Raw genomic sequence first — 25,000 nt, forward strand, 5'->3', positions numbered from 1 at the left:
CCTTTCACTTGGCCATTGAATAATCCATGGAGAGTTCTAGAACAGAAGAAGTATTCTAGTAATCACGCACGCTCACGACATTCTTAGAAACCAGAAACCAATCAAATGCAGAGTTGTGTTCATGCCTAACGAAGCGTAGCCAACTCTTCAAACTCCTGCCTCGGAGGGGTGTGGCACCCATTTTCACAGCAAAGGAGAAAGAATATTATTTATTTTGGTTTCTAACCAAAGCTCATTTCATGTCTCATTTTTGTTATTCATGTGAGTTGAAGGCTTGTTCACTGACAATTTCCGTCCTATCCCAGACTCTTTAACTATATTCTTCTGTCTTCAGCTTTCTCTTCTCTCTCTCTTGTCTCTTGCCATCTCTGTTCCTATGCTTCATTTTTTATCTATTGGCCTCTCTCTCTCTCTCTCTCTCTATCTCTCTCTCTCTCTCTCTCTCTCTCTCTCTCTCTCTCTCTCTCTCTCTCTCTTTCTCTTTCTCTTTCTCTTCCCATTTCATTCTCTTTTTTCTCTTTCTCTTTCTCTTCCCATTTCTTTCTCTCCTCTGTCTCTCTGTCTCTCTGTCTCTCTCTCTCTCTCTCTCTATCTCTCTCTCTCTCTCTCTCTCTCTCTCTCTCTCTCCTCTTGTCCCTGGGTACACCCATTTTTCGCGGATTTCACCAAGGAGTATCCAATCACTCACTAGTATCCAATCACTCTATGTGTAATTAATAATTGGATACTCCTTGGTGAAATCTGCGGAAGATGGGCGTTACTCATCCTAGCAAGGTAAGACACTTTGCTTTGAGAAGTACCGACTGTCTATATTGTTTTTCCTTTTCTCTTTATCTTTCTCTTTCTCTCTCTCTCTCTCTCTCTCTCTCTCTCTCTCTCTCTCTCTCTCTCTCTCTCTCTCTCTCTCTCTCTCCCTCCCCCTCTCTCTCTATCTTTCTCTCTCTATTTCTCTATTTCTATTTCTCACTCTCTCAAAATCAAATTCAAAGGTTGCTTTATTGGCATTACTCAACACAGGTGTTGCCAAAGCTGACATACAATAATAATCATAAGAAAAAAAAATAATAATTAAAGAGGAAAAAGAAGAAACAATCATATAGAACAAGGGAGATAAAAACAAAAAAACAAAAAAAACAAAACTGAAGATATTTCCAGGGAACTTATTTGTTAATTTGTTAAGTTTTCCCTTTCAGAATGACAGGCTTGAATATATTGCCCCGATAGTTTAGTACATGCATGAATTTCATCCAGGAGGAATTCCAGTTTGTTTTCATTCTTTCACTGTCTTTCTCTCCTTCTCTCTCTCTGAGTCAATGTGTCTGGAGACAGCTCCTGTCCTGCTCTGCCCCTGTCCCTTCAGACGCTAGACCAGGGGAACCTTTTTCATTCGAGGCTTATATTGAAGGCAGCCACCTTTAAAACAGACCCCACCATCTCTCATCTACCTTAATTGCATTGCAAATTCATTTTCTAATATTCTTTTACAAAATATGTCATATTTCATGTGAAGCTGCATAACATATTGTATATTGTGCATATTGTGGGATGGATATAACGGCCTCAAGGGCCGCAATCAGCCCTCGAGACATAGGCTCCGCACCCCTGCGCTACACTCATGCCTGAGATTGTGTGCAGCTCCAGTCTGTAGTCTATGTAGTCTCTGGACAGGCCACTTCTTGCTTGCTGCACCGCTGAGCCAAACATTATTGATGTGTTTTATCCGCCGTCTGTCCTCTCGGCTTTGCCCTGTTGTGCTTCGGTCAAGATGGAAGGAGCCACAATGTGGGCTTTTGTTGATTCCAAGCCCCAGAAAGGTCACTCTAACACTCTCCAAAATGAATGTGGCACAGCACACACTTCACAACACACACAGGGAGACAAATGCACATTCTTAACAGATGTCAGCTCAGACACACACACACACACACACACACACACACACACACACACACACACACACACACACACACACACACACCGAGCCTTGCAGGCTTTTAGGCCACCAGTTCTGTCTGTGCCGAATGTTTTCCGGAACCTTTTTTTTGTCTTAAATCCAAAGTAATCCCTCCCTTTCCCGCTGTTTTCAAGAACAGCCTATCGGTCAGCAAAAGAAAAACACTTTTACCACTCTCTGACCACCACTTTCTCTCCCTTCTTCTGCCCTTCCCAAAATCCAGTTCTTCAATGACGAATACCCAAACACATGTCTGTCTACCGGTATCCTACCACTTCGCTTCCATCTTTGCCCCCTACTCCAAAAATATAGTGCTTCAACAACAAATGTTCAGAGACGAACTTCTTTTACTCTTCAGTGTTTCCCCCAGATTTTTTGTTAGTCAAGGTGATGGGGAGTTAAAAGTGTATTTTTTGGCTAAGCACCTTTAGAAATTATATTAACATTATGAAATCTTTATCTTTTCAGGGGCCTAGTCAAAGTGGTAGGTGTTTCTTCTCAATGCGACCACCTTATACAATAAAGTGCTGGGGGAAACCCTGCTCTTTTTATCCTTTCTCTCCCTCCTCCCCAACAAGCCTTCACAGACACACCTCTATCACTAATAAACAACTAAAAATCTCACACAGTTTCCCTTTAAGACTGAGACACACCTCCTACACCCTCTTACCACTTCATTTTTCCTCACCCCTTTCTTCTTCTTCTGCCCTCTCCAAACTGCAGTACTTCAACAATGAGAAGTACGAGGCGGAGCGCTACGACAACTTCCTGAAGGTGTACGAGTCGTCGTCTCTGAAGACCACCTCCACCCTGGCCATGCTCAACTTCGGCCAGAGCGCCATCTTCACCGTCGGCCTCACCGCCATCATGGTGCTCGCCAGCCAGGGCATCACGGCAGGTAAGGAGATGACACACACACACGCACACACGCACGCACGCAGGCAAACACGCATGCACGCACACAGGCACACAGGCACACACGCACACACACACAAACACACACACACACACACACACACACACACACACACACACACACACACACACACACACACACACACACACACACACACACACCAAACCAATCACCGCCAGTAGTGTGCTGGCTAGCCAGGGCCTCATGGCTGACAAAACTTTTATCTTAGATGTATGACGCTCATTATGTCTTAAAGGATAGCTCCGGCGTAAAATGAAAGTTTCACCATCGATTTCCCATGCCCCAAAATGTATCTAATAATGCGCCGTTATGGAGTTAGCTTATTTTAAGCTTTTTGGCAAATAACGCAGCCAATATTAATCGCTGGGGCCAATATAAAATATCTAAGTAATCGGTTGTGTTTCAGCAATAAACAGGCTCGAAAACAGTCCATACTTCACAGCTATATTGACTGAGCGCTTCCATGGCAAAAGCATTAGCCAACCATACTTGACAAATATGCCTACATTACCCGTGTCGCACTACAATGAGTCGATTCTCTGTATCCTTTAGTAATTTTAGCCTATTGTAACACCGTACGAGACATGCCTCTCCAACATCTTGGTGGACAGCACCCCGTGTTGTGCGTGTGGCACGTGTGGTGGAAAGGTCTGACCGACAATGACCTTCATAGTTAGAAAATACAATAATAAAATATGACAGTCGTTGTCATGAAATGGTCCTGAAATAACAGCAAGTGATCGCAAAAGAGGTATCATCCAATAGCAAAAAACAAAAACGTTTTATTGTAGCCTATTACTACATTTCATTAGCCTGTAACACCATCTTTCCATCACCATCTTGCTTGCATGTTGCTGGTTGCAAGCACATGTGAAAGCAAATTAAAAATGATGAAACCTTTGATGAATAACCAATAGGCCTACAATCATTCACTGTTACATAGTGGATGGGAACGAAACATTAGTCGGGGCTATACTGTCGGGGCCCTAGTTAGAGTAGGACCCGTTCGTATGTTTACGGACGTCTGTTGTCGGAAGCAACAAAAAAATGGTGCCTAAAACATCTGCCTTCATGTGGATTTACTGGATTTACATATTGGACTATTCCTGCTGTGTGATCCACGGATTCCTACGGCTGTTCGCTGCAAACATCATATTCCTGTTCATCTGCACCTGTTGAGTAGACCCGGCACGCCTCAAAGCGCAACACCTCAAAGTACAATCCCTTCTTAAAGACTGTCTAGCTGTACTGTTGTTTGTGCCTCAGCGTGGTTGACAAGACCTTTTTTGTGACAGCTCTGAAGTATGGACTGTTTTCCAGCGTGTTTATTGCTGAAACACAACCGATTACTTAGATCTTTTATATTGGCCCCAGCAATTAATATCGGCTGCGTTATTTGCCAAAAAGCTTAAAATACATTTTGGGGCATGGGAAATCGATGGTGAAACTTTCTTTTTACACCAGAGCTATCCTTTAAGGTTATATTAAATCTTGAAGATATAAACTTAAACTTAACCAAAATGTGCCCTTTCTGCATTCAGTAAATTATTCATCTTTCTTTAAGCAACAGCAGGAAAACATCCCTTTGCACTGTGAAGGCCTTTCTCTTTCTCTGTCTCTTTATCGAGCTTGACTCTGCAGCAGAAAGCAGATATTGCACGCACTAGCGTCTATCCAGAACCTTGGTGTTGAACTTTCCTGACCTTGCAGATGCTGCTGTAGGTTGTTCCCGGAACTGGTGCTTAGTAGGACAGAGGTTCTCAACCTTTTGTAACATTATCATGATAAAAAAACAGCACATCCTAATAACAATAATAATCCACATATGCATCTACAGTGAGTCCAATAAGTATTTGATCCCTTGCTGATTTTGTTGGTTTGCCTACTAACAAAGACATGATCAGTCAATAAATGTTATGATAATATGTATTCTAATATGGAGAGACAGAATATCAAAAAGAAAATCCAGAAATTAACTTAAAAGAATATATATTAATTTATTTCCATTTCATCGAGCAAAATAAGTATTTGATCCCCTGCCAACTGATTACAGTTCCGGGCCCACAGACCAGATGGGCACGTTTCCGATCAACTGGTCATCTGAATTAAAGACACCTGTACATACTAACATGCATAAAAGACACATTGAATCAGCAGAATCAGTCCATAGTATGAGTGAATCAGTCACACTCCAACCTCACCAGCATGGGAAAGACCAAAGAGCGGTTAAATGATATCAGGGACAAGATTTTAGACCTGAACAAGATTAAATGGGCTGCAAAGCCACAAGAAAGAGACTGGGTATTAATGACCCAGCTGTTGGTGCATTTCTTCCAAAATGTGAGGAAGACAAAATGACTATCCATCAGGCTGTCTGGGGTTCTATACAAAATTTGACCTTTTGTAGGGATTTGATCATCATGAGAACAGAAAGAAAGCACCCTAGACCTGTACGGGATGAACTAGGCAATGATATCAAAGCTACTGGGAACAAAATCACTGAGAAAACTACTGGTATCACTTAATGCCACAGAGGTTTAAAATCCTGTTGTGCACACATGGTACCTCTACTTCAGAAGAAACCTGTGCAGTCCCACCTGAGGTTTGCCAACGGACATCAGACTGGTTGAGGATATGATAAGGAGGTGCTGTAGTCAGATGAAACCAAAATCAAGCTGTTTGGCATTAACACAATTCAAGGTGTTTTGAGAAAGAGTACTGCTGTCTATGATCCCAAGAACACCCTCCTCACCATCATGCATGAAAGTGGTATCATTATGGTTTGAGGGTGTTTGTCTGACCAAGGCACAGGACAACTTCACATTGTCAACGAATGGATGGAGGGAGACATATAATGTGCAATCCTGAGTGCAAACGTCCTTCCCTCCACCACTACACTGAAGGGTGGGCCATTTTTGGATCTCCCAACATGACAATAATACACAACACACAGTCAAAACAACGAAGGAGTGGCTCAATAAGAAGCATATTAAAGTTGTGAAGTGGCCTAGACAGTATCCAAATATTAACCCTATAGTAACTCTATGGAGAGAACTGAACCTCCCATTTGCCAAGCTACAGCCACAAACTATTAATGTTTTAGAGATAATCTGCAAAAAAAATGGGCAAAAATATGTTCTACTATATGCACAAACATTGTCATCAACTAAAAGAAGCATCTGACCTGAGTGCTAGACAACTAGGGCTTTGTCACAAAGCACTTTATCTTCTTTAGCTAGAGGGTTCAAATACTTATTTGCCTACATTAAATACAAATAAATTAAAATATATTATTTTAAGTTATTTTCTGGAATTTCTTTTTGATATTCTGTCTCTCCATGTTTGAATACGTATTATCATAAATTTATAGACTGATCATGTCTTTATAAGTGGACAAACCGGCAAAATTATTATTATTATTATTATTATTATTATTACATTGCATTTGGCAGACGCTTTATAACCAAAGCGACTTTCAAAAGAGGACATAATCAAGCCAACATCACAAGCAAATACAAAGTGCACAGGAGATATACAGAACAACAAGTGCAGTTGCAAAGAGGGGTTAGTTGTTTTTTTTTGTTTGTTTTTTTTGTTGTTGTTGTTGTTTTTTTTTTTTTTTATAAAGAGTAAATAACGAGTACACACACACACAAACACACACTCACAAACTAAACTAAACTAAACATCATGTCAGGAGTCTGCCCTGGGGCAAGGCCAGTTCAAGAATTAGTCTAGTAGATTCTCTCGAAAGAGGAATGTCTTTAGTTGTTTCTTGAAAGCTGCAAGAGATGTGCTCAGTCTTGCTGCCTCTGGGAGACTGTTCCACCACTTGGGTACCACAACGGAGAACAATCTTGACTGGGAGTACCTAGAGCGACTAAAAAATCAGCAAGGGATCAAATACATATTGGACTCACTGTATATATATTTTTTTTATTATATATTTTGTTATTTATTTAGGCAGGCTTCATTTAGGTGTGCATTTTAGGTGTCCGTTATTAGGCTTCAGCGTATTTTGTGTTGAAATGAATGGAGTCTATTCTAATGTGGATGTTTTCTGGTCTCCTTCTCAACGACCCTCAAGGGCTCTCGTATGCCCCCTTCGGGACTGTTAGAGCCCCCATTGAGAAACGCTATTGTAAGAGAGGAAGCAGACGAAGGCTGCCTTTTGTCCCTGGCTATACGCTTTAGTCCCTGGCTATACTCCTCTCTCCGCACTGTACAGTCGGAGGTGCACATCTTTTGAATAGTTGAATAGTTGCAGTGAGTTGCCGTGAACACGCGGCCTTGGCCATGGCACAGGTCCTTTTCTCTGCAGTGCAGCGTCAGAATCATGGAGTCTCGCACTTGCATAATGTTGCTGCGTACATACGCAAGCGCTTTCTATGAAAAAAGAGCTATATAATATAAATGGCATGTCTCTTATGACCATGGAATGGATTTAATTTCGATATTTTGAGTCCATAATAAGTGGAATTGTAAAAGGGGAGGCATGAATGTCCGCACACTGCTCCCGTGTTGCTTTTTAAATTTTTTTTCAAGTGAGCGCTTTCGAGCTAGTTGCTTTTCACTGTTTCTACAGTATTCTGGCCTTTTGTCATGCACCTGCGTCTTGGATGTGCGCACCACTAACCTACTGACTGACCAAAAGGGGAGTCATGAAAATGTGATTTGGCAGGAGGAAATGAATGGGCCTGTTCATTTTATAATGCCTCATTGTACCGGTATACTTTTCCTCTTCCCGTAACAGAGACTGTTTCCATCACACCCCAAAGTCTATTTGTGTTAAGTGTAGCATTCGCTACCTAATTATGTAGATTAGTGTTGTTGCTATAGCCAATCAAGCTAGTCAGTTTGTGGGTGCTAAATGCCTTTCACCCTGTCTCATGTATGGTGGAGACGGGGGTGATTCACTGATAGGGTTTTTAGGCCGACCAGAATGGAGCCGTTGCCGGTGCCCGCACCAGTTACGTTCGGCACTAAAGTGCTTATCTGCGAACCGCCCGGGCTCTGAACTTTTTCCGCATGTGACTGTGTTAAGCTGATGAACCTGATTACGGCCACGTTGTTGTCACGGTACTCGGAGAAAAAAAAACAAGTATTTTGTGGTTCGCATTGCGAACCAACTTTCCGTTTCATGTACGCTAAGGTCTGTGGCGTGAACAAGACGGCCGGTTTGCGCTAAGCTGCGCGAACGGGCACCGGCACAGTTCTCAGTCGGCCTGAATGAGCCCAGAGTGACAGCATGGCTAACCAATCTCAATAGGTCCAGCAAGTTAAATTGTTTCCTTTATCCTTCAACATCCTGAGTGGGTTTTGGATACAAAAGAATGTATTCTTGCATAGTACCTAAATCTCATCCTTGTTAAACTTCCCTCGACTAAAACTCCTCTACTGCTAAGACGCTATACCCATTCAATTCATTTACCAGTAGTTGACTTTTTAGTTAAACATCCTAAGTTAGCCTCAGTGTTAGTTGGAAAAAAGTTGACAAAAAGTCTTAATTGTTTTGAGTGCCTTTAACCATTATATTACATAATTGCCATAGTGTCAGTATGCAGTATTACTGTACATGCAGTTATATGCAGATAGACCTAATATGTGTCGTGAAATGCAAATTCATGTGTTTATTCCTCGATAAATATTTCCCCTTCTAGGATTTTTAACCCATTTAGGCCAGATGCTGTGTAGTGTGCATCATTGACCCTAGTGCTGGGAACTGCATGATGCAACTTTCATTACAATACAATTGGCTGAAGCTTTTATCCAAAGCGACTCGCAATTATTTCAAGTACAGGGTATTGGTTACAGTCTATGGAGCAGAGTGGGGTTAGGTGCCTTGCTCAAGGGCACCTCAGCCGTGGAGTGAGATGGTGAGTGGAATGGTGGGATCAACCCTCTCATCAACGGGTAAATCCCATCTCCTTAATCACCAAGGCTGCCCTTTCAGGCTCATTTGGGGTTTAAAAAAATACAATTTGGGATTTACAATTTACAATTTGGGATTTAAAAAAAAAATGTTTGGCATGTTAGAGCTGAATGAGAAAGAAGCAAGATGAGGGTCTTATAAATGCAATCTACCGCATGTTTTGATGTGGTTCAGAGGCTGAGATATCTAGGTTTTTATTGGCTGACCGTACCTTTTTCCAAAAATGTATCAGGCGTTTCACAGGCATTTTGCTTACTTTGCAGGCAGGTGCTTTAGGCATAAATGTGTAAAAAGAAAATTGGTTATGGTATGAAATGCCTCCATAGTGAATCATTAAATGGCCAGCAGAAGCATGTTTTGGTGAAAGTCAGAGCAGTGTCTTCAAGGTCAATGTCTTTAAGATTGAAAATGTGTCTTTTACTAGATTTAGGTAACTGCTTTGCCTGGGCAAGGAACTGCATTATTTTAATGGAATTTCCTTTTCAGAAATTGTAAAGAGGCATACAAGGCCTAAAATGCCAACCTTAAAAGGAAAATAATAATGCTAGCTATTTTCTGTGGTAAGGTCAGCAGGTAGCAGGTAGCAGGTCATACTCGAGACGCACGGCAACAGTTTGACCCAAAACACAAGATGGCAGGGATGTATGGGATGTATATTATATTTATTTAAATACTGTGCTTAGACAATATTGGGAGAAGGTTATTGACAGAGGAGATGTTGGAGATGTCTTGTGGGTGTTATTCATGAACTTTTTGAAAAAATAATAAATAAACAATGCAAATTGATGATAAATGGCTTTAAACTTTCAAGCTTGAAAGGGAAAATGAGCAGGTAGCTTGTAGCAGTGTGTTGGCAGAGAGGAACGTGACAAAGGAGTGTGTGTCTGTCTGTCTGTCTGTCTGTCTGTCTGTCTGTCTGTCTGTCTGTCTGTCTGTCTGTCTGTCTGTCTGTCTGTCTGTGCACATGTGTGTGTCTGTGCATGCGCGTGTGTGCGCACGTGTGTTTTACAAGAAGTGGCTGGTTGGCTTGTTCAGTCTCTCACTTGCTCGGTCCCTGAGGGGACACCGTGGCCCTGGCATGTGGTGCAGTGAGAACAGCTGGAGATGTGGCTCCAGGCACTGTCTGGATCTCTCTCTCTCTCTCTCTCTCTCTCTCTCTCTCTCTCTCTCTCTCTCTCTCTCTCTCTCTCTCTCTCTCTCTCTCTCTCTCTCTCTCTCTCTCTCTCTCTCTCTGTCTATGTCTATCTGTCTCTCTCTCTATTTGTCTGTCTGCCTGCCTGTCTGTGTGTCTCTCTGTTTGTATCTGATTGTCTGTCTATCTCTCTCTCTCTGTCTGTCTGTATTTGTTTCTTTCGCTCTCGCTCACATTCACTCACTCTATCTGTCTGTTTTTCCACCCCTCCATCTATCTGTTTCTCTGTAAATGCCTGTCTGTCTCTCTCCCCTCCCTCTCCCCCCTTTTCTTTTTTGTAGCACCGTAGTTTTACACATGATTGACTTTTATGCTCTGACTTCTGTTGTGACCGGAAATAAATTGCAGCAGTTGATGATGATTCTCATTGAGTTGGATGTGTGAAGGTGTTGCCAGTCTTGCCACTAAACATGCGACTGAGGGGAAGTGAGAGGGAGGGTAGGCATAAAAACGCATCGCTTGTAAAGACTGTTATGTTGAGGCCCCTCACACCCTTCAGGGGTCCTTGGTGTTTCTCTTTCTCTTTCTCTGTCTCTGTCTCTGTATTTCTTTCTTTGTCTTTCTTTCTTTCTTTCTTTCTTTCTTTCTCTCTCTCTCTCTCTATCTCTCTCTCTCTCTCTCTCTCTGTTCTGCCAATATGTGATTACTAAATAGGGTTCAATAATAAAGACATATATATAAATATCTCTCCCTCTCTCTTTTCCCCTCCCTCTCTCTCCCTCTCTTTCTCTCTCCCGCTCCCTCCCTCTCTCTCTCCCTCTCCTTCCCTCCCTCTTTATCTCTCTCTCCCTCTCCCTCTCTCTCTCTCTCTCTCTCTCCTCCTCTCCTCCCTCCTCTCCTCTCCCTCTCCCTCTCCCTCTCTCTCTCTCTCTCTCTCTCTCTCTCTCTCTCTCACACCCACCCTCTCACTCTCTCCCTGTGCCCTCTCTCAGGTACGATGACTGTGGGAGACCTGGTGATGGTGAATGGGCTGCTGTTCCAGCTGTCTCTGCCGCTTAACTTCCTGGGGACGGTGTACAGGGAGACGCGGCAGGCCCTCATCGACATGAACACACTCTTCACCCTGCTGAGCGTCGACACCAAGATCAAGGTGACAACACACATACACGCGCACACGCACACACACACACACACTCCAGACTCTCCCTCTCTCAAGAACAATGTGAAAAGCAGCACCCAAGCAGAAATTGTGCACAGACACACACAAACACATATCAGACACCAGACTCTGATATACACACACGCACAATGACCATTATGTTTGAGGGAAGTATTATAGTGATTCAAATTAGCCTATTTAATTGCACAACATCAGACAACCTTATGTATAGCTAAGCTTGCATTTGTATTCAACGGGCGCACACACACACACACACACACACACACACACACACACACACACACACACACACACACACACACACACACACACACACACACACACACGAACATTTAACAGGCAGAGTATTTACTAGGCGGCAGGCAGGGTGTGCTGATCTGCTATGCACAGCAAGTACCTGACACAGTAATTCAATAACAAATGTCATAGCCATCATTATGCGTGCGGTGCAGTGCACCTGCTATTCACAGGCTGTTGATTTCTTCCCAGGTCAAGTGCTCTGCATAGTATGTGCTCAGAAATACAAGTTTTGAACAGAACTATGTTTGCATCCAGAGATTTACAATAAGCCTTTCCCAATGTACGTACATTGTTAAATGTATAGGATTTGCCGGACCAGGCAATACTTTGGCGTTGGTTTTATCACATTGGTTGTTGTGGTAATAACCTAGCCTGGCGACGCCATCCTATGTACTCCACCCAAAGGTTTTGGCTCCGCACATAGTTTGGCGAAATCCTCCTGGCTCGGTTCGTTCACCGTTTAACCAATCAGCAAACAGTTGAGAGTGGTGACACAGAACTCACCCGCAAAGTCCGTTATTGATTGGTTAAGGTAACACTATTTAAATTTTTGTTTTGTTATTTGTTTGCTTTTGCGACACCATATGGGAAATTGGAACTCCAATGAATTTCGAACCATCTCGAAACCCTGCCCCGTCGTGAAACTCTGCCCTCAAATGACATTGCGAAAATCGCTTTAAATATGTGAAAATAATAATAAACATAAAAAATCCTTTAATAGGTGTTATTTCTACACTATTAGTAGAGTAGAGTAGAGTAGAGTAGAGTACTTTTATTAATCCCGAAGGAAATTAAGGTGTCTGTCAGCTTACATAAATACACAAATACAAAACATACACAAGACATTATACACATAATTGAACATTACAGGAAAAATATATATCTTGAGTACTACCACCACACATTATCTCACATACACACATGTTCTGTCTCTCACATACACACACTCACACACACATTGTCCCACCCACACACACACACACACACAAACCCACCCACAACCCCCCTCCCACACCCACCCACACACACACACACACACACACACACACACACACATCCCTGCACAGACACAAGGTCTGGTAGGGTGTCATGTTGCATACATTCACACTCACAGAAAAACAAGCAGCTATTCCAGTGGGTGAGGTAGCTGAGGTGGGGTGTAGTGGGTTATTGTCCTGTATTGGGCAACCCTTAAAGTGTCCAAGGTAGTGCAGGCGCTTGCTCCGGGGGGTGGGCGGTGGCGGTGGGATGAAGTGTAACTGTTCAGTAGAGAAAAGAATCGGGGAAGGGGGGGGGGGTAGTGGCTGCAGGTTGAGTGTTCCAGTGTGGGGGTCTAGTTTATGCAGTCCAGTCACCAATGACAATCTCTTTAACTGTCTCTTTCTGTGTGGTGTTGAAGAGCTGGATGGCCCTGGGGACAAAAGACTTCCGTAGTCTGTCTGTCCGGCAGGGGAAGGCCCGGAGTCTGTAGCTGAACAGGCTCCTCTGGTTGGCCAGAAACGGGTGCAGGCAGGGGGTGTCTGTCATTTTCAAGTATTGAGTCCAATCTGCTAAGTGTCCTTTTTTCGGCTGTGGTTGTGAGATCCTCCAGTTCCATACCCACCACAGACCTAGCTTTCCTCACCAGCCTGTCAAGGCGTCCAGCGTCCCTCTTCCTTACGCTACCTCCCCAACAGGCAATAGCATAGGTGAGGACACTTGCCATGACAGACTGATAGAACATCAGCAGGAGCCTGTTGCAGACATTGAAGGATCTAAGCTTCCGTAGGAAGTAGAGCCTGCTCTGCCCTTTCTTGTAAAGAGCATCTGAATTGGCAGCCCAGTCCAGTTTGTTGTCCAGGTGTACTCCTAGGTACTTGTATGTGTTGACTGTCTCCACTGTCTCTCCCTCGATAGGGACAGGCAACAGTGGTGGGGTGGTCCTCCTGAAGTCAACCACCATCTCCTTTGTTTTGTATTACCACATTGTTGCAATAATGTCCGTTATTATAATCATTTTTGGTGCCACCGCGAAAGGGGTGGGCATCGGAAGGGGCATCACCCAGAGCACCACCCAGAGCGCAACTCATTGTAGGACCACCACTGGGTATAAGCTTGAAAGAGTAGTATGTTTAGATGGTTTGTGCATGAAAAGTGCATGCACATGCAAGCATATCCCAAGTAGCTTGGGAAACCCCATGCTGCTTTGCACATCGTTTTGATCTGAAAGACTGCATGAATTCTATCCTTCAGCAAGGGTACCAGAACTTGGGCGCCAATCAGAGGCGGTGACTACAGTTAGTTTGAATAGATATAACTGACACTGGCTATGGGCTACATATATGGCAAATGACACATTCGTAACGCCTAATAAATGGCCATGGGCAACCGTATACCACACCTGTCCCACGGGAAATGGCATTGGTAGCCTCCAGACTATTTCACTTGTGATGTGATCTGGTGTTAACCAGGCAATATCCTGAGCCTAAGACCACCACGTGCTCGTTGCCACGCTGCACAATTGTGCATTTTGCCATTAGTCTTTGAAGTGAGAAAAAAAATAGCATTGTGACCCCTGAGGTTACCAGTTTGACATGCTGCTTTGTCGTCATACTTATCGTCACAACTGCAGTTTTTACAAATGCTGTATTGTTCGATTGGTAATGACGTGAACCTGAGGTCACAGGATTGATGTTGTTTGATGGTTTTGCATAATGCATGTTTTCTGTGTCTGCGAGTGCGTATGCGTAGGGCCACTGGCCTTTTGGCTGGGCACAGGACAAAGCCATCTGAAAGGGCTCCCCCGCATTCAATACATACAAATGTAATGAGTACCCAATTCTGGGCCCCCCCTGTCTCCCTGGGCCTGGGACTACTGAGCCGTTTCTCCCCCCTGTCTGCTCTCCGTATGTTGTTGGGATGGGGCTTTTTGTCAGGGTGGGGGTGGTAGTACTGTTGGGTTCGGTTTAGGGTGGGTAGGACGTTTTGGAGGGGGGGTGAAACCCATTCTTAATTTGTCTAATTCAGTATGCGGTCAGTAATTACACCGAATTACCGAATGTGTCCGATTGTTCGGTGGCTTTCAGTAATGGCTCCTATTGTCTGGCTCTACACAGCACAGAGGCATAGCCATCCATTACTAAGGCAACTCCTTTCACACTCTCTCACTCACTCACTCTCTCTCTCTCTCTCTCTCGCTCTCTCTCTCTCTCTCTCTCTCTCTCTCTCTCTCTCTCTCTCTCCCTCTCTCTCCCCTCTCTCACACACACACACACTCATTCATTCATTCATTCACTCACTCACTCCATCCTGTCTTCTTGGTCCCCATCACTAAGCCAACTCCTTTCACTCTCTCTCTCTCTTTCTTTCTCTCTCTCTCTCTCTCTCTCTCTCTCTCGCTCTCGCTCTCGCTCTCGCTCTCGCTCTCGCTCTCTCTCTCTCTCTCTCTCTCCCCAGTTTCCCAATTCATAATGTAGATGTCAGAATTAGAGAAGCTGCCTCATAATGACTGCCAAAGTGTGTGTGTGTGCGTGCGTGTGCGCGAGCATGTGCGTGTACATGCGTGCATAAGTAAATGAAAGAGTGTGTGTTTGTGCGACTGTCCAAATTGTACAAATTCTGCACAGTATTTTTTTATAACCAGTTAGGTTTCTAAAACTGTTTTTGTTTGTCATGTTTTTAATTACTTTTCATTTTTAATTGAAGGTTATGTTGTCAATAATTTAAAATCCATTTGCAATATATATTTTTTAGTGTGTATATACGTGTAGTAGAAGTTTGGGTGGGGGTTGCAGCCTGTCTCAGGCACAGGTAAGCGTTAAGAATCCCTTTGTTAGACATTCTCTCATCTCTGTCTCAGGCCTCCTGCATAGTTAGTTCAACACTGGATACGGTACTACACCAACCCACGCTGTCCCGCTATTGCATAGTCAAGTACCAGACACCAGTCCACGCCACACCATTACACCAACCCCACCCATCTTCTGTTAAAACTCCAACACTATCCCACTCCACATCTCCAAACGCTATACCAGGCCAGCCCGTCCCACCGTTGCATAGTTAAACACGTTTATAGCAGCAGCTGCTCATCTGCTCTCCTGGACCATAGATTAAAAACACCAGGTTTGACAGGGCAGGAGACGGTTAAAATATATTGTGCTCCATTTGCCTTATCATTCATTTTCAGATATTGAGATATACATGGTGACGTCCATTAAAAAAAAAAAGCACAGACAAAAATAGCTGCTGTTTGTAGCCGGCTAATACTCACTGTAAAGTAAACAAAATGTATCTCACAGTCTCACGGATAGTGTGTTGTCAGAATCTTGCCAGCATGGGTCTCTATTGTGGGCAAAGCCCCATGGTAATAACGATGTCATATTTTGACCCAGCGCTCTGGAGGGCTTGGTGTCAGCAGAGGAACAGGAGCACAGCTCAATGTGTCGTCCTTTGTGACATGCTCTAATAAATAAAAACAACACCACTCAACTATTTTTCCTCTGTCTGTCTGTCTGTCTGTGTGCCTGTGTGTGTGTGCCTGTGCAGGGATTAAAGTTTTCCGTCGCTATGACGGATTTCCGTCAACTGGATTTTCGTTTGGACGGATTTCCGTCCTTATAATTCATGTCAGTTAATTTACAATTTTTACTTTCCAACTGAACTCAAATCGAGAGCACTCCTGGCCATGAGAAGGGGACGAGAGGTGTGTTTGGTGCACGGATTTAGTTTTACACTCCAGCACCGGTTGTGTCATACAACAGATTCACTCAGTAGTTTTGAGCCATCCCCTGGTCCTCCGTGTTCCAAAAAAAAAGTACACCAGCGGTCAACAATTCGGTTGCGGCGCAGCGCGAGAGATTACAAAAATCAAATAGCCAACATTGTTGCTGATGGCAGAAAAGAAAATAAGTGTAATACTATGTCTTTAAAGTGCAATGACAATCATTAAACGGGTTGGACTGATATTCTTATATGGGCTAATAATGCGCATGGAATGCATAGCTGGAAGAAGGTAGGACACGTATGTTTCCATTATCATTGCACCTGCCGTGGCGATAGTTAGAAAAAAAAAAGAATAGTTTACTTCGACTGCGCATGATGTCCTTTTCATGAAGGGTTTTTCTTTTAAGCATTGTTACTTATACTAACATTATTCATAGCCCCAATGGGACGGCTATCATTGGCAGCTAGCTAGAATATACCATGCGTAATAACATGCGTTTCATCCTCAAAGTTTAGCGCGTTTGTCTGGCTACGTGTAGAAACTAGCTGTAGTTGTCCTTTCTGACAACGGATTAATTTACAGTCTCACCTGTAATAATAGCATATTAAACTTTGTTGTTGCCGATATATTTAAGAAATAAGTTGAAAATGGGTTTTCAATTTTACAGGGGTCACGGAGGCTATCCCTGACAGAGCCAATTTTTATGCCACGTCTTGTTCTGGGAAGCAGTGTTTCTCCTGGGTGGTCAATAATTGCTGTTTCGGTGTTTTGTTTCACTTTCAAGGCTTGTTGTAGGCTACTCTGTGATGCTATTTTTGCTAACTGGAATAGTGTGCAGCAACAGTTAGTTGTGTGTGCTCGTTTTTGAGTGGCTCAACGTCTTCTCGGACTTATACGCTTCACTTGAGTTCAGTTATTTGCGCACTGCGCACTCAGGACTGATAGGTGGGTGATTTGTCTTGATTCGAGTGGAAAGTTGCGCGACAAGCTTGGGAAAGTGTGCTACTTTTTGTTATATAGACGTATGTCTGACTGTGTCGTGTCTGCTTGCGTCGTGTCAGCTTGCGTCGTGTCAGCTTGTAGGATAGAACAAGAGTGCGTGCGGGAATCGGGACGTTTTTTTAAATCAATGGTAAAGCGTGTGCCTGGCACCGCACATCGAGAAGTAAAAAAAACTACCGGTAATCCATAGGTTTTCAAAACGGTAGAATACAAGAGGTAGACTACCGCACCCTGTTTGTAAACATCAACAAGTTATTTGTAACAGGACGAATAGTGAAAAACATACAAAATAACCAACTAGTTTAAATTGTCAGAAATACAACTGCAAGCAATGCGCAGTGCTTTTCACCAGAACAGTGTTTGCCCATTCTGATGGGAAAGTCAAAATATAGCCGCCTACTACAACAACAAAACCATAATGGATTCACTGTATCAACGCATTGCAATTCCAAGTCAATAATTCTGTGATATCAGCTAGAACCATTTTGAAGCAACACTTAATGTGAATCCATTCTGCATAATGTTGTGAACAATTCATAAACAATGGGTAGAAATAAGAGGAAATAACCAAAACATGCCCCAAATTGCAGTTCAATGTTTGCAGTCTGATATAGTATCCATTATCCCTCCATTCTCGGCCAGTTCTTGTCAATCTGGTGGCCTAGGCCTGCCCCCTTTGCCTCTTTCCTTTTTTTTGTATTTAGAAATTGGCATCTGTAAACATAGCATAGCATCTGATCTAGTACCTACAGGTACATTCATACTGAGTGTGTATATTGGCCTACTGAGTGTATAATGAATATTCATTACCTCCACCAAGGAGGTTATGTTTGTTAATGTGAAGTGTAAAGTGTTATGTTGGTTGAAGTTCTGATTTTGTGGCACTTTTTGGTATTACTGGCGCCCTCAATACATAGGCCTATTCTGCTCCAGGCGACTGCCCTGTCTGCCTATGCCTAGTGCTGGCTCTGGCACCATTCCTTGCATAAAACCAGTGTATGTTTCGTTATGAGGGCAGAGCCTGACTACATTGGTTTTCGTTGGGTTACGGAGTGATACTCGATCGGGTGCCTAACCGGTAAAAAAGTTCAGTCAGATGACTTTTTTTTGCTTTAATCCCTGTGTGTGTCTGACTGTCTCTATCTGTCTGTGTCCTTTTGTGTGTTTGTGTATTTCTTTGTGTTTGTTTGTCCCTGTGTGTGTGTGTTTGTCTTTCCCTTGTATGTGTGTGTGTGTGTGTGTGTGTGTGTGTGTGTGTGTGTGTGTGTGTGTGTGTGTGTGTGTGTGTGTGTGTGTGTGTGTGTGTGTGTGTTTGTGTGTGTGTGTGTGTTTCTGACTCTCTGTCTCTCTGTCTCTCTGTCTCTCTGTCTCTCTGTCTCTCTGTCTCTCTCTCTCTCTCTCTCTCTCTCTCTCTCTCCCTCTCTCTCTCTCTCTCTCTCTCTCTCTCTCTCTCTCTCTCTCTCTCTCTCTCTCTCCATCTCTCCATCTCAGGAGAAGGAGATGGCCCCCCCTCTGCTGGTCGCCCCTCAGGAGGCCACCATCCGCTTTGAGGACGTCTACTTCGAGTACCTGGAGGGACAAAAGGTCCTCAACGGGCTGTCCTTCGAGGTGCCCGCCGGGAAAAAAGTGGCCATTGTGGGCGGCAGTGGCTCCGGGTGAGTGTCGTGTCATGTTGTGCCACTGTATTGTTTGATGTTTGTGTGCGCGTGTGCGCGTGCATGTCATTTGAAACGGCCAAAAGAAGGTGGGCATTGTCGAACGCAGTGGGTCAGTATCATGTCGTGCGTGTGTGTGTGCTTGTGCGCCTGTGTGTGTGTGATTTAAAACCGACCTCTTTGTTCCATTTCCTGCCGGTCTCTTTTCTCAGAAATGCACTCGATGAAGGAAGATTGGCGAGGTGCCTGCAATTCCGGGTACTATATGTTCTAATGCAGGGGTTCCCAAACTTTACCATGTCGAGGCCCCTTATATATTGATGGATTTCCGCCAACGCCCCCCTTACATGGGTCGTGCCACACATCTTGAAAGTTTCTTATTCAGCCGGTGCACATTTTCAGAGTACTTCGGTCATTAGTTGTCAAATGGATGAGCGCGACACTGCTTCTTTACGATTCACCACTTTTTTTTTTGTGTGCTAACGTTTCGGTGCCGTAAAGAAGCAGTGTCGCGCTCTTCAACTAATGACTGAGTTATTGAATTTTTCAATTATTTCTTTTGTTTTGCTATACTTTTCCTGCCCACCTCCTGCGCCCCCCCCAACCCCCTAGCAGCATCTTGCTGCCACCCAGGGGTCCCTGCTCCCCACTTTGAAAACCGCTGTTCTAATGTTTAGCTTGTAATGTTTACCTCTGTTGTGGGGTTGAGTATGGTATGTACCTTTTTTTATATTGGTAGGTGCCCGGGTCTCGTCATGCTGTTTGTGAGTCTTTCCCTCTGAATGGCTCTGAGTGGACATTGTGCACTATGAGATGTTTGTCTCTGGATTCTGGTTGAGAAGAAAATGTTCCCTCTCTTCTTGTACAAGTATGTGTGTTTGTTGTGTGTGTGTGAGAGAGTCTTTCACTGCCTCTGAATGGCTGTGGATCAGATGAAGGTTTCTGAATTGTGGTTGAGAGGAAAATGTGCCCTCTCCAGTCCTCTTGCATTCTCGGAAATCGATTGTTTGTCTCCATATTTCAGTGATACATTTGTATAATGCCGTTTTTGTCAAAGGTATTCTTTCCCAAAATATCACTGTGTGTGTGGAGTGTGTGTGTGTGTGTGTGTGTGTGTGTGAGTATGGCATTGTTGCCATGTTTCTGTATGCGTTTGTATTTTTCTGTCCTTAACCAATCACATCCAAGGCAAGGCAGTATGAGTGTTAGTAGAGAAAGTTTGTATACAGTTTTAAGTATTGCATAGGACTAGGGCTGTAACGATACACTCAACTCACGATTCGGTTTGTATAACGATTCATGAGCTACCTTTCGATACACACCACGATTTCATATTTGCCAATATTATAAACTTCATGAATAAAAGCTATGATAGTTTATAGGTAGAATAGGATACAAGAGGCTAATAATAATTTTAAAAGTTTCTATATAATAATGATGATGCTTGGAAGCACTATCACTTCATATCATGTGGTTGTTTTCTGGGCTGATGAATATCAAAATGTTAAAAGGGCGTATCACGATACTGCCTCCTTGTATCGCGATACAGTATCGTGACTCTGTGTATCACGATTTCTCGGTTCGATACAATATCGTTACAGCTAGGGATGCAAATGATTAATCGACTTTAGATTAGTTGTCGAGCAAGAGGTTGCTCGATTAAAATGTATTAATCGCGATTAACCGCTAGAGGGCGCTAGAGACTGTTGAGTGGTTCTCGTTCTAGTCCTACTCAAATCCATGGTGCGCAGATTTGATCTATTAAATCGTCATTGCAACTTCTAGAGTTCTTGTGGGTCTTTTGGAGATGTGTACTTGAATCTGTGATTATGCCAAGTCCAATGGTGTAAGTTGTTACTGCTTGAATTATGAGAAAAACGATCTTTCAAGACAGGCACATGTCACTGCAAGCAGCATTTTACTGTAGGGTTAAGCTGGCTAGGTTAGCTTAGCGTGCTAACTAGCGAAATCACAAACGTAGTCATTTCAAATTGTGAGCTGTAATTTTAATCACTACACCCTGTCAGATATCAAGACTATTATTAGCTGAACTGGGCATGAATATATATGACCATTCATGAAGAGGAGCACCATCTGTTCAATTTCAGGTGAATCCATGTTAGCTGTAAGTGTTGTTGTCATAGCTCCATTCATTCTCAATGGAGCCTGTTAGCTTATTAGCTCTCCTTACAGACACAGGAAATAACTTTTTTTTTGTTCAGAAACACATTTTGTTGACATTACTATCCATTATGGACAACAACACACTACCCAACATATGGCATTTCTTTATTTTTAAGCGTATTAAGTTAAAATGCTTGTGGTTGGCCGCTGATTATGCAGACAAGTCCTGAGTCTGATCACGTTTCACTCAACGTTGTCTGTCATATAGGCAAGGCGACAGAGGGGGGCGTGGGGCTACTAGTCACTCCTGGGTGAAAGCAATGCCTCCCCAAAGGTGGTTTGGAGATGCCATAGAAAACAGCTTTCTTTTCCTAATGCATAATTATAATTATATTACAATAATATAATAACATACAATAAAATACAATATGGGCTTAATGATCATAATATAATTCTCATAATATAATTTAATATAACAATATTGAACTCAGTGTTTTAACTATTTAGCTGATATTTTAAAAGGCCCTATGAAATTCAGGTGAAAAAACGCCGCTTATCAATTAATCGAAAGTCGATCGATAACACTATCAACTAATGATTAATGAATTAATCGATAATTTGCATCCCTAGTATACAGCCCTACATAGGACCTATGTAATATCAATGTCTCACCCCTAGGCCTCACCTTTTGTCACTCCATTTTTGTCTAGCACACTTTTGCTTTGGTATTGTCTTGTTTTTCCCCTCTCTGAGAGTGTCTGAAAAAAATGTTTAGAATATGACATTTTTCTGTCATGTGTGTGTGTTTTGTTTGTATGTTTTGCATATGCGACTGTTGTGATACAATATGATCACCTTAGTGAGGTTGCTGTTCTGGAGGGAAAAAATCCTGTTGTGTAGCAATTACAATTTTTATTTGTAATAAATGTAAACGCTCGTGTGAATTTTGTTTGTGTGTTTTGCCGTGTGCGACTGTGGTGATGCAGGAAGAGCACCATCGTTAGGCTGCTGTTCTGGAGGGAAAAAATCCTGTTGTGTGTAATTTTTAACGGTTGTGTGAATTTTGTTTGTGTGTTTTGCGTGCGCGACCGTGGTGATGCAGGAAGAGCACCATCGTGAGGCTGCTGTTCCGCTTCTACGAGCCGCACCAGGGTAACATCTACATCGCCGGCCAGAACATCCGCGATGTGGGGCTGGACAGCCTGAGGAAAGCAGTGGGGGTGGTGCCTCAGGTCAGTCATGATTATTACATTACATGACATTACACTTAGCGTAGGTACAGGGTATTGGTTACAGGCCCTGGAGCAATGTGGGGTTAGGTGCCTTGCTCAAGGGCACTTAATACATGGGTGAAAGTGCTGGTAAGAATGGGATTTGAACCCGCAATCTGATGTATAAATACATTCATAATCATCATCAACTTTATTTTCCATACTCAAGGTCCACTTTCAAACATGTTATGACACACATTACATTACATTATTATGTACATCGATTTTATTTAAAGATGTGCAATAAACAATATTTTTTGTTCATCACATTTATATATATGGACTGCTGTGTGCTAAATTTGGACTCATACTTCCTTTAAAACAAATGCTGACCGTGCGTCAAAGCAATGTTTTAACATAAACACACATACTACACTCACACACAAAAAAAACCCACACACACACACTTTTGACTTTTTGCCGTTTATTTCCTGCCTCCATCCCGACTCCTCCGCTCATCTATTAAAACAAATCCTCCTATTAAACAGACACACACCGACCTGCTGTGTCTGAAATAATCCACAGCTGGTGAAAGCTGCTCACCTAGGGCAGGTTAGGACCCCAGTAGCGGTGCTTAGTGCACTGCGCTCAGCATGACCATGACCCACCTTAAACAGTGGGTGTTGACGCATCCATTACAGTACGCCAGTGTCTGGCCCAGCCGATGCATATCAGTGATTTTATGCATATTCATGCATATATTCGGTCGTAAATGCCCTGATTATACATGATTGAATATACATGAGCCGTGCTGTAAGTTCCCCATGAGCAGTATTTGAATAATATTATTGATTTTTCCTTATTGCGCATTTTTTTTTTTTTGCATGTTTGCTCTGAGAAGCAAAGATATTAAAAGGATCCAAATTATTCAGCTTGCAGTGTAAATAAACACAAGGGTCACATTGCATGAAAACACACAACCTTATTTGCACTTTCTTGCAGTGCATCTGTTTTTATTTCGTCTTGCCCACAGGACGCAGTGCTGTTTACACAACACTATAACCTGCAGTCCAGCCATATAAACGCCACGATGGAGGATGTGCACCATATTTGCACTATTTTTTTATTTTTTTTTGCATGCACATATCTTTTTATATGTCTTGCCCTGCAGGACACAGTGCTGTTACACAACACAATCTTCTACAATCTGCGTTTACGTGCAAGCAAGAGACTCAAACCGATGCAGATACAGTTTCCTGTTTTTAGCTCACAGGAGTGGCACACAGTGTGGTCGTTTGCTGCCCAAGTTTGGTAGAGTGGTTATTTGAGTTACTGTTGCCTTTCTATCAGCTCAAACCAGTCTGGCCATTCTTCTCTGATCTCTGGCATCAATAAGCCATTTTCACCCTCAGAACTGCCTGTAGTACCAAAACATTTATGCCACGGTGAAGGATGTGTACCTTATTTGTAGGGTTGTAAGTCACAGCCTCCATGACGATACGATTCAATATCGCTATCTTATTATTCGATGCGATGTGATTCGATTATTTTCGATACTTAAGAATGCCCCATGATATGATACAATACGATTCGACTTTTTTCCAAATACTTTTCCACTTCTATTATGTAATGGAGCTAGGGCATTGGGCAGGGGCCAGCGATTCGATTATTTTCGATACTTAAGAATGCCGCACGATACCATGCGATTCGATTCAATCGTTAAAATCATATCTCGATATATTACATTCAGGGCTCTAAATTACCTTTTTTCATTGCAAGCCAAAATGGCTAGTAGATGTTAATCTAACTAGCCAAACACACACGCGCTAATGGGTCAAAGTGGCTAGTAAGTTGGTATTTTCCACCAGCCACACAGAAATTTCACCAGCATTTGTCCGGCTGGCTGGTGTAAATTCAGAGCCCTGATTACGATTATTACTTACACCCCTACTTATTTGCATTATTAATTAATTATATTTTACATTTCGTGCACCCCTTTTGTTTTGTCTTCCCCCCGCAGGACGCAGTGTTGTTCCACAACACGATCTTCTACAACCTGCAGTACGGCAACATCAACGCCACAGCGGAGGACGTGTACCGCGTGGCCAAGCTAGCAGGCATCCACGACGCCATCCTGCGCATGCCCCACGGCTATGACACGCAGGTCGGGGAGAGGGGCCTCAAGCTCTCAGGTAACCAAGGAAAACATGGACATTGACCTTTGTCACGGAAGGCAGGGGTGGGGAACCTTTTTCATTCGAGGGGGCCACTTCAAATCCCTCCAAGGGCCATACTATGAACACAAGTGAATTGGCCATACTACTGAGCACATTTTTATGCAACTGTTGAAGCTAAGCACCTCTGTGATGGTGAGGGACAGTGCAGCAAGCTGTGTTGTCATAAGTTATGCATTCAGTATACATTATACATACAATCACAGAGGTAGAAATCAGGGGGCTGAGAAAGTACACTTTTTGCCACATAACTTGTTGCAGACAGTTCACTGAACCAGATGATCCTAATTAGCAGGCACCTCCGTCCACATAAGCTTGTGTGTGTGTGTGCGTGCGTGCGTGCATGTGTGCATGACAGACCAAGAAGTATGACAGGTATCGGTTTGTATGACAGCTACATTTATTTTTTTGTGTTTGTTTGAGTATGTGAATTGATGGTTGACTTCAGCTCATTAGTGAGATTGCTTATGCTAGAAGCACAGGACGACAAAAATATGATTCCTTGTCTGGTTTTGTCTGCCTCTTCACTGTGCCATAGGGTTTAGGCTAGTGTTAGTCTTGTATAATACTGCGTGTTAAATATGGTTTGAAAATAAAATTGTAAAATAGTTTGTCCTGTTTATTTTTATTTAATTTA

The 25,000-nt window shown here is 43.0% G+C and overlaps 1 protein-coding gene across 1 annotated transcript in view; it reads left to right on the top strand.

Moving 5' to 3' along the window:
* Nucleotides 1-25,000, top strand: part of abcb7 (ATP-binding cassette, sub-family B (MDR/TAP), member 7) — a 76,011-nt gene that overhangs the window by 37,182 nt on the left and 13,829 nt on the right. Inside the window, exons 9-13 of the mRNA XM_063190129.1 lie at nt 2,678-2,852; nt 10,948-11,105; nt 18,631-18,794; nt 22,021-22,150; nt 24,150-24,321. Coding sequence (XP_063046199.1) covers nt 2,678-2,852; nt 10,948-11,105; nt 18,631-18,794; nt 22,021-22,150; nt 24,150-24,321 — 799 coding nt within the window. The remainder of the gene's footprint in view (nt 1-2,677; nt 2,853-10,947; nt 11,106-18,630; nt 18,795-22,020; nt 22,151-24,149; nt 24,322-25,000) is intronic.

Source organism: Engraulis encrasicolus, chromosome 23 (assembly GCF_034702125.1).
Source record: "Engraulis encrasicolus isolate BLACKSEA-1 chromosome 23, IST_EnEncr_1.0, whole genome shotgun sequence".
Classification (NCBI taxonomy): Eukaryota; Metazoa; Chordata; class Actinopteri; order Clupeiformes; family Engraulidae; genus Engraulis; species Engraulis encrasicolus.